General features: G+C 45.0%; 1 protein-coding gene across 1 annotated transcript in view; it reads right to left on the bottom strand.

The window, feature by feature from the left end:
- Positions 1–6,434: 6,434 nt before the first annotated feature.
- The window catches only part of MYO10 (myosin X), a 210,793-nt gene continuing 206,382 nt past the window's right edge, over positions 6,435–10,845 (bottom strand). Inside the window, exons 40-41 of the mRNA XM_008518069.2 lie at positions 9,318–9,509; positions 6,435–7,905 (exon numbers count right to left, since the gene is read on the bottom strand). Of these exons, the coding sequence (XP_008516291.1) occupies positions 7,804–7,905; positions 9,318–9,509 (294 nt within the window). The 3' untranslated portion in view covers positions 6,435–7,803. The remainder of the gene's footprint in view (positions 7,906–9,317; positions 9,510–10,845) is intronic.

Raw genomic sequence — 10,845 nt, 5'->3', positions numbered from 1 at the left:
GAAATGTTTAAAGCCACCACAATTGGTCCTCTGGCCCAAATTATTTACATTTCTGCTTCATGCATTTCTGCAATCCAGCTGATCCTGTGTTACCAATCCCATGAGGGGGACTCAGTTCCACCAACAGGGAATCATTCTCCGTGGCTTCTTGGAGACAGCCCGAGTCATCCTTCTTTTTCCATAAATACCATAGACAAGTGACTGTTACATGCCTCCTGGTTTCCCCTTTTTTGAATTAGAGTGTCCAGAACAGTCATCTCGTGCCAGGCCCACTATTGTATAGGGAAGACAGAAAACTCGTCCCTTTAGTACACAGATCTTCCAGTCAAGAGGAGTGTTAACTGATGAGCAGTACGTCAGGAACCACACTCATGGAGCCTCACTCACACGAGAACTTGATTTTTATCACAAGATCCTGGGCCTCAAGCCTGAACCTGATGCCTTCAGCGGAAGGGAGTGAGTGTATTTCGCATGAAACGTGGCATAAAGCTAGTGGCTGGAATAATCTGAAGACTCACTCACATGTCTTAAGGTTGCAGTTGAGAAAACAAACAGGTGGGGGATGGTACACTTGGGGCTTGTCTGTCTCTATGTGGCCTCTTTACCTAGTCTTTTTAGCATGGCAGCTTCAGGCTAATGCAATTTCTTTCATGTCAGCTCAGAGCTCCTAAGGCATGTGTCTCAAAAGAAAGAGCAGGCAGAGATGTGTCACCTTTTATGACCTGGCTTTGGAAGCCATGCAATATTCCTTCTGCCACATTCTATTTAGTAGAAGTAGAGTCGCTACGGCTGGCCCATATTCATGGGAATTAGACTTCCCCTTTTTATGGGAGGGGTGTCAAGAAGTTGCAACATGTTCAAAACTAGCACACACACTACGTAGTAGGGAGGCTGGGAAATGTTTTCTGTAGCTTAGCATACATTGCGAGCTAAAACTTAGGGGAATTCTATACTACAAGGTAAGAGAGAATGGACGGATTACTGGGGGATGGGGAGCAGTCTCTGCCACAGGAGCTTTATGGAGAAATTAAAATCTAAGCCAGGTTGTCACGGATGAAGAGAATATGAACGGGGAGAAAGGTCATTTCAGGCAAGAGAATATGAGCAGACACTTGGAAAAGGGAATAACATGGTCGGCATGTGTCTGTTTACATTAAAAGTGTGCATCTAATTGGAGGAAGCTGACGATGGGACGGTGGTAAACTACGCCACATAGACTGGGTGTGACCATATAAAGAAAAGTAGAGAAAGTATTTGGATTTTAGTATAGCTTTCTAAAAAGAGCAAGATTTCAGTCCGATGAACCTGGATTTGAATTTTCTGTCTATTGTAGTTTTGTGATTTTTCAGCAAGTGTGGTAGATTACAAAAATGGCCCAATTCTCCAACCTCTTGTTGAGTGACTTTGAACAACTTCCATCAACCGATGGAGTCTGTTTCCCCACCTCTTTGTTCTGGTCTGGCATTGTGTCTTGCTTTGGCAAACAGAATATGGCAGAGATGAACAATGTACCAGTTTTGAACCTAAGCCTCAAGGGGCCTAGTCTGTGCCCACTTGCTCTCTTGAGATCTTGCCAAATGCCCTGTGAATCAGCCAAGGCTAGCTAACTGGAGGATGAGAGACCACATGGAGCAGAGCTCAACTCTTTCATCTGAGACCCCAGACCCATGAGAAAGCCAAGGCAAGATCCATAAAGTTGACCTGGATGCAGTTGAACTGAAGAGTCACGAGGGAGACTAGCAGGGAGAGACCCGCCACCCAAACCCAGCTCCAACTGATAACCCATGGAATCATGACCTAAAGAAATGACTGTTTTAGCCACTGAATTTTGGAGTGATTTGTTACACAGCAAAGCTGACTGTTACAGCAAGTAAATAAACTGCTTTCCAAATCTCAGTATCTCTAATGAAACAGGTTTGCTAGCACCTACATCATGGCTATTGTGAGGACACAGTGAGATAATGCACCTGGAACCAAGCCTGAAACATAATATGTACTGAGCAAAAGGTAACTAATGCCATTGATCACATGAGAGAGAGATCATCAAGGGGAACACAATGAAAGGAGAGTGTAAGAAGGAATTACTTAGAGATCCACATTCTGCTTATTTTTGTCTCATTGATTTTCTTCCATTCGTTGGTTCTACTGGCATGTACTCACACTACACATCACAAATCTGCATTTTTCTGGCTTAATACTCTTTGAAAACTCTCCTCCTCGCCCTTTTGTTTTCTAGACCCCGTCCACACATATGCAGATGGTCCATATACTCCTATGTTACAATCAACTTCTTGTTTCAGATATTTACACCTTTTCCCCCAACTAGAGTCTAACCAACTTAATTAAGACAGTTCTTATGTTTCCTTTGCAAGCCCTGCTGAGATAACGTTTTGTTTTTCTATCCAAACAGCAAAAATTTAGCAAATACTTAGTAATGAAAGTCAATTAAATTGTTACGGTTAGTGTTGATCCTTGGGGTTATCTCCTCTCTAATCAAGAGAGCTGTTAAATTTCCTCAGTGTCAGGTCACTAAGTGAACTTGTAGTGAACCATTGCCCCAAGAGATCAGAGTCAGAGGCATCATTCTTTCTCTTCTGGCCCACCAGGTGGGAATGATGACAATTCTAATCTGGCAACTGCTTCCCACCAAGCAACTGTCTGGATGGCTTGGGGGTAGTAGATCCTGTTTATGTCTCAAACTGCTAATCAACGGTAATCCTGTTATTACTTGACAGAGAAAATAAAAGTCCCTGAGAAAACTAAAGATAGGGCCAGATTATATACTTTGAAAACATCTTTAATTTTCTCACATAATTCCCCCCTCTCCCCAAAGTGCTTAAGGCTTTATAAGTATCTTCTTTCTTATTTCCTTCGGAGATTTTCTTCTGAATAAGAAGTTGCCAATTTTTTATAGAAAAATTATTGATGTCCTTTCTGGGGTGTGCAGGACCAAGCTCCTACCAGCTGTAGGGAGCCGACCCTGGATCTTGATCCAACTCTGCATTCAGTGATGTCAGCTTGGAGCTTGAAATTGGCCATGGTGGGAATATTGAACCCATGAAAATCAGCAAACACTATAGAGCAGGGCTATTTTTCCCTGGAGAGCCCATTGATAAACATCTACCACCCTCACTGCCAGAGCTCCGGGTGCCTGGGAATTACAGCTCTCTTCTTCTTGAGTACAGACTCTGGGTTTCACCAGGAGATGTCACTCACCTTTCTCACTGCTGGGCACAATACTCTAAGACGAGGGACTGATAAAATGGGGATGAGATGAAAGCGTGACCAAGATAATGTACTCTTGAGGCAGAGTTGGTCTGGCTGAAATGTGAGTGAGGCAGCGTGGAGCTAAGAGGCAGGCCGGGGCAGGAAACACAGGGTGCTGTGGTAGAGACTTATATCTTGGTGAGACAAAGTCAGAGGAGTTTTGAGTAGGTGAGGGATATATTTGGATTTATGCTTTATAAAGCCCCTCTGGCATCTGGTCTGTGGAGAAAAGCGTATATGGAGGGGGTGGCAATGAGAGGCACCAAGGTGGAAACATGGAGACCAAAGATGCCACTTGGGACTACAGCAAGGGAGCTGTAGCATGGCTTCTTACTTTTGCCCTGACACCTGCTCCACGCCGCCTCCACCTCCACACCTGTGCTTGTGCTCCTTCCCAGGCCTCCCCAGGAATTCCTTCCCCTCTGCCATATTGCAAGACAGGCTCAAGGTCCACCACCCCTTCACCTGGAGACCTCCCCTGGCCACCCTGGTCACATCGACCTACCTGTTTGGGTAACTGAACACTACTTCCTGAAAGTCACCTGACCCTCGCTGTGTCACCTTGTGTGGTCATTTAGCACTTTGCTGTGCATCCGTCTGATCTCCACTGGAGAGCTGGGTCTGTGACCTGTTTACTATTTCTGGCTAAGCTTAGTCCCTGCACTGTTCCAGGCAGGCATGGTGCTGGATTTCTCGGGGCATGTGGAGGGAGGGCAGTTTCCGTCCAGGAGGGGCTCTGCTCCATTTGCTGCAGAGGAGGTAGAACTGAGAGGTGATGCTGAGCTAGCCTGTGCTGGTGAGGAGATACAGGGAGGGAGGGATTGAGAGAGGGAAATCAGGGAGGTCATTCGCAATAGTGGACAAGAAACACTTAAAGCAACAATCTCAAAACTGGGGACTATATTCCTTACATAACACGAGGAATCAAAATTCTTACTATAGCTGACAACAGGTTATAAAGGCAACACTATACTTCTGTAATTACCTAAAACAGGGGTCTGTAAATTCTATAAAGGACCAGAGAGTAATATTTTCAGCTTTGTGGGAGGCCTCTGTCACAACTAGTCAACTCTGCTGTCGTAGGGCAAACATACCCATGGATAAACAATGCACAAATCAATGGGTAGAGATCTGTTCCAATAAAACTTTATTTACAAAAGCAGGTGGTGACCTAGATTTGGCCTCCGGGCTGTAGCATGCTGATCCCTGACCTAAAAGATTAAAATTATATACTTTGAAAGTGGCAACGCCAAACCTAGAATCCAGGTCCAACATCACAATGCTTCTCTGATCAATTGTATGAAACAGGCCCAAGGGTACTGGCTAAACTTAGTTTTATGTATATTTGTTCTGTCTCCCACTAGCTAATAAACTTTTGGAGGGTGAGGATTTTCATATTTTTTTAAAGCACTTATTTTTATACCCAATAGGTGCACGAATATTTCTAGAACTTATGAAAGATCCCAATGTATAATACAGAATTTTACTATAGCATATATATGACCTCAACTTAATGAGCTGAGTAACAGATCTTATGAAGCGCTTGCTTCTTAGATTTCTGAATTATTTTTATGGAGAAATTTGGCAGACTGGTTTTTTTTCCCCAAAGCTGTCCAGGACACTAGATCATCATCAAAAAGAATACGGCAATCTATAGGGACTATGTGGAATCATATCTAAAAATATCATTCCGGAAAAAAAGCAAGGCGCAAAAGAATTTTTGCTTTTATCTGTTTTTTTAAAAGGGAAGGGGACAGGGGATATATATGTGAGTATATGCTTGAAATATTTCTGGGAGGATATTCAAGAAAATGGTAAAAAGAGCTGTTTCTGGGGAAGGAAACTGGGTAACTGGGGAGGGGAGGCATGACTGCGAGAAAAAGGAACTTTACTTCTGCCATTTGAATTTTTTGAAAACCTACCTATGTGTATTCTCTTGCAAAAGAATTAAAAATGAAAACAAATGCAAATACAACTAGGTTTCCTACATCACTCTACAGTGACGCCACGTTCCACATATGGATGCCTTTCTCTGTAATAAGCAGAGACGTTCAGAATTACTCCACTGACCACATTCAAACTTGTCGAGATCACACACGAGTGAGAGTGTGTAAATCTGGTGAAATCTGGTGAAATCTGGGTGGACGGAGCAAGCTCAGTATTAGTTGCTCAGTTGTGATAATGTTCGACGGCGATGCAAGATGTTACCACTGGGAAAACCAGGTGGAGGGAATACAGGCCTCTCTGTCCATGCTACTGCATCTTCCTCTGAATCTGTAATTATTTCTAAATAAAGCGTCAAAACAAGGCAAAAGGAAGCTATCGACGTGCAAAGGCTTATGTATAAAGAGAGCTCGATTTTAGCTCTGGTGCTACTGCCATACCTTCATTGAGTCCGTTCACCTTTCTTTGCCTATCTCCTCAAATATAATTGGGAGTGAAGGGTGGCCTTCTGGGGTACAAGGAGTCAGAGAGGGAACCCTGAGTGGTGAGCAGTGGAAAAGGCACTTCTGCCTACTTCTCTCTGGGCCTGAAATAAAGACAACAAAACATCTGAGTCTTAGCTCACCTTCCTCTTTGTCACTCGAGGCCACAGGTGTCCGGCAGCACCAGGCTTCAGGTTCCTCCCCAATCCCCGGGGAGTGGGAGGTGGCCACTCCTGGACACAAGCAGAGGTGGGAACGCGTGGGGAGTAAGAGAAGGGGACTGGGACATCTGGGGGAATTGGTGCTGCTCATATCCCGTGTCTGGCTGAGGGGCCTCTGCAGCCGAGACCCCATGTCGTGAGCTGATTCTTTGGATAAATTGGTGGCTAAACGGCCTGTGTATCCTGTCCTTCAGTGAGCAGGGCTGCAAGCAGGTTGCAGGATCTTGATTTCACGATCAGGCACATTCTGGGGCTAAGCAACAGGAGATGGACAGAAACACACATCTCAAGTCCTTAGACCTCTGTGATTTCACTGAACCCTGTCTTTTCCCTTCTCAGCTTTCTTGGAGTCAAGCTCTGAGTCTCTAAGAGCAGTCGAGATGTCTCTTTTCAGACCTGGGGCATGAAACACACACACAGACACTCTGAGGGCAAAAGCATAAACCCCAAAACCAATAAAAACAAAACAAAACACCATCTGGTACGTAGAGCCGCCCCGATAAAGAAAATACACTGCAGGTTAGCTAGTATCTTTTATTGTCAGATTTCTTTGAGTCAATAAACAGTGACTTCGCATGGCTGTCCATAAGGGATAAGGCAAATTTCTTTTTTCTTTGTGGGTAGACCTAATTGGCCTAAGTCTTTACAACTTCTCCATATAAAAATAAAAGTCCAAGACCAGATTATTTTTCTTCTGGTCATAAATGATTTATTTACAGGTGCCTTATTCAGACCACCATTATAAACTTGGGATAAAATATGTGTGGATTTCACTAAAGCCTCAGCATTTAAGGTCAGGGTCCTTTAAAGATTCGCTCACGTGTTCCACCTTTCTGGAATGCAGCATCTCTCCGCCATATTCAACGTGGTTGTATCGTAACCTATCCAGAATGATACAAGCTAACCTTCCAAGAAACTTTTTTTAACTTATATCTTTTAGAAACGAAAAGACTCCAAAATGACTTCATATTGTTCTAAAAACAGCACTGGAGTCGGCTGTGGGAGTGGTTTATAAATACAGTTATGTGCAGGCTGCATATCTGTTTATAATACAGCAGAGACAGAATGCAGACTTTGCTACATGTAAAACGAAACTGAGTCAAAACGTAGCTTTCGAAATAGAGCAAAGACAGGAAAATCCAGGATTCCGGTTTGTTAATAAAACCACTTTATAAAGTAACAACTGAAGACTATAACTCTGAACTATTAAAATATACAGACAGACTGTTTACACCATTGCACATCCTCTCTCCCTTTGCTTTTAATGCTCGTGAGACAGTGACTAAAGTGATGAGTTTATGAACACACGCATGCACAGGCCAGCACATACACTGAAAAGATGAAACCAAGAAAAAAGTTAATACGTGTCCACGAGGAAGGCTGCCAGCAGCACTCCAGCTAAAACAGACTGTCCCCTTGCGCTCCCTCTGTCCCCCCTCCTACTCCCTCACCCTCCCGCGAAGTCGGGAAATCAGGCTGGGAGGTTAGTGCATAGTTGAGGGATAAACGCCCCCCTTCCAAGCTTTGTCAGTCTCCCCAAGAAGCGGGGGGAAAGCATTTCCCTTCAGTAGCACAGTTAAGGTCGATTAGTGTTGGTTCCACAAGTTAAGGCACTTCTGGCTGCTTTGGCGGCAGCGTGTTTTTTTCCTCTCTCTCTTTTAAGGCATGTGTCATTAACAGCAGTAAAGCTTTCGAAATTGGGTTACGGTTGACAGCTTAATACATGATCACTGAAGCTGACGGGGCGAAAGGTCCCTCGGAGACACCTCCTTCCACGAGGGGCTTCCAGAAAGCTTGGACAGCTCTGCTTTGGGCTCCCCAGCAGGAGCCGGCTGAGGCCAGGGGGTGGCGCGTGCAGATCCCGGAGACACGGCAGCCGGCTCCTGCCTTCACCTGGAGCTGCCCTGGCTGCTCACGGAGCGCGAGGCGCTGTAGCGCTTCTTCACGATCATGCTGATGTAGGCTTTCATGAGCTTGGCCACGTCCACCACCTGCCAGGCAGAAGCGGCACATGGTCACAGTCTCCGCCAGGTCAGTGGGCCCAGCCCACCAGCCGCACGCCCTGCGCCCAGCACGGGGAGGCGAGGGCTTGTCTTGCGAGCAAAAAGCGGTAGCCAGCTGTGTGAATCCACAGCTGAAGTTTTGTATGGACCTGGAAGTTCGGCTGCTTTTACCTATTCCTAGTCAGGGAGAAGGGGAACCGTGGCTTTTCCAAATACAGTGGGCACCACCTGGTGGTTCCCTCACACAAAAATAACAATTTTGCTTGATGTAAAACTGTCAGATTTTGCACATTAAAACCCCACCCAATGACACTAAAGTGTGTTGGTGTCATTAGGACTGCGATTACTATCCCTACTTAAAATAAGGGTAAATGACAGAGCCCACAGTCCCAGCTTTCAAAGACCAGATCATGGAGTACTGGTCAGCTCTTCACGATGCAGCTGGAGAAACAGAAGTGAGGCTCCGAGAGACTGGTGGAGAGCGCGGATGCCCAGGTCGGCTCCATGCCAGCTCCTAAATCGAGTTAGCTCCTTCCTGTGATGCGGGCACTACCACCCCCTTGCCTGTCCCTTCTCATGGCTGGCCTGGATCCCTGTTAAGACATCTGGCTTCCATTTCTGTGTTCTCTCTTCCCTTCCAATCCCATCCCACATTACTGTTTGTAAAAGCACCATCGTTATGTCACGCACAATCAAAGATCCCATAACTGGTCCCTGTTGCCTACTGGAGTCGACCAAACCCGGCAGCCTGGTGCCTGGGACCCTCCACTCAAAGGCCCCATCCCTTTCTATCTCCCTGCACACCTCCCGTCAGCCTAGTCTACCTCCCACACCACATCCTTGTTCCGACGGCTGCCTCCCAGCACTGCCTCCCCATCACTTTATACCAACAGCCGACCAGGTAACATGCAATTCGTTTCCATTTTCTACCTTAGCTTGCTAGAAGCTCCCTATGCGGAGACCTCAATAGCCGTTTTGTATTATTATTATTCCATTTTAAGCTTTGGAGCAGATACCATCCTCCAGCTCCATGCCCACTGCAAGAGCCGTCTCTTAGCTGCAATTCTCTGCCATAATAGTCTACGCATTTTCACCAGGCTTTACTGCCAACCTATATATTTTCCCTTGGACATCTATATCATTTCCCTTTCTCTTTCTTTCCTCCATGGGTAAAGACTGCCTGCTACAAAAGAACCAGGGTACAGAGAAGAAATTTGGGATGATCAGATTTTGGCCTGCGAGGACCTGCAGCTGAGGAGGAACGACCATACTGTATTTTCAAACGCCTTAAAGCAAAATATTCAAATAAAATTACTTGGTCAAAGACATCAGGAATGGGGTGTTATTATTCCATTTTTTCAAGACCATGAATGAAATGATTTCCTTGGTTTGTCTCTTACCTCACTTGTTTCAAAGAGCAGCTCCCTCTCATCAACCACAATCTTGTACGTGTTCGCCAGGGGCGCCCCGAAAGAGAGGATGTGTTCATACTGGAAGACTTCTAATGGTCTTCCCTCGCCACGCTTGTAGACAGAGACAGCGTCCGCGCTGACACCCAACCAGAGTTCCTGGGGGAAGCCGCCTTCCTTGCACTGGTGGGCAAGAGTGAGCATTAAGAGTTAGACCATCAAGCGTTAGAAACATGGAGCACAGAAACCACAGGGCAGGCTTTGAGTCAAGCACTCTGCACGGAATACAGAATGCATTCAACGCGCGTTTATGCCTGGGGGAACTGAAATACGAGAAATGCTATCTCTTTGGCTGTCTGGATTAATTTCTGACTGGTCGACCAATCCTGTGCACTGGGGGAAACCTAACGGTAAATCTCCATCTTGCTCTGACTCTCCACCTCTCAACGTCATCACCCTAATATCAGAATTAGCTACGCGGATGTGGCTGTAGCTGAGGAATGTGACGATGTTCCTCCAGCAGACTCAGCAGCCCAGCCAGGTCCACTCTTCTATCTCTAGTTCGGCCTCCAATCCTTTTTTGGATGATTATTCTTCAAACACAAAATCTAGGTTCACAAGGGAAAATTTTCCAAATCACTCCATGCTGAGCAGTTTTGGCTCCTTGTGAAAAACCACATCTCTTGACCAGGAGCAGCAACGACCTTCTGTGTATCCAGTGGTTAATCTCATTGGTTTAACGACAGACTTTCTTACATGGGTCAGTGGAGAACAATAAGAGCCCTGACGTAGGGGACAACACCACAGGGCTGATCTGAACCAGTACCAACAGGAGGGACACACTGGTGATGCCGAGAAGAGGAGGGACTTGTAGAAAGCATCTGATTTATATGTAAAAACAAATGTAATTCAATCAACCAACCAAACAGATGACAGCATCCAATGAGAAGCCATGAAAGGGTCTTGGGATTTAATCAATATTTAGATTTTTATAGAGCTTCATTTAAAAGTCATCAGATAACATGCTGAATGATTGTGATCATACGAAAAATGGATGCTCAGACCAAGGGCTGGCAAACTTATCTGTTAAGGGACAGATAGTAAATATTTCAGTATTTCTGGGCCATGTGGTCTCCGTCACAGCTACTCAATTCTGTCATTTTAGCGTGAAAACAGCCAGAGAAAATACAGAAAGGAATGAGCATTGCTGTGTTCCAATAAAACTTTATTTACAAAAAAGGAGGTAGGCAGATTTGGCCTTCGGGCTGCAGTTCGCCAAGCCTTGATCTAGACCATTAGTAAGATTTCCTTTCAATAAATGGTCTGCTTGGAAAAAAAGCTATCATATGAATCAGTGCTCGGTTGATGCTAATGGCTAAATTCCAGTTGTGAAAGAGAAGTTCGTCCCTGCAAACAGTCACAGGAAAAAATAAAAATGGAAAAATCCAAATCTATCCAAAGTTTCTAATTTTGTGTAAATAGTTCTAAAAAAATGTTAATTTTTTAAATGCATATTTTT

This window comes from Equus przewalskii, chromosome 20, assembly GCF_037783145.1.
Source record: "Equus przewalskii isolate Varuska chromosome 20, EquPr2, whole genome shotgun sequence".
Taxonomy (NCBI): Eukaryota; Metazoa; Chordata; class Mammalia; order Perissodactyla; family Equidae; genus Equus; species Equus przewalskii.
Note: the sequence above shows the minus strand (reverse complement) of the source record. Positions and strands in the feature narration are given on the sequence as shown.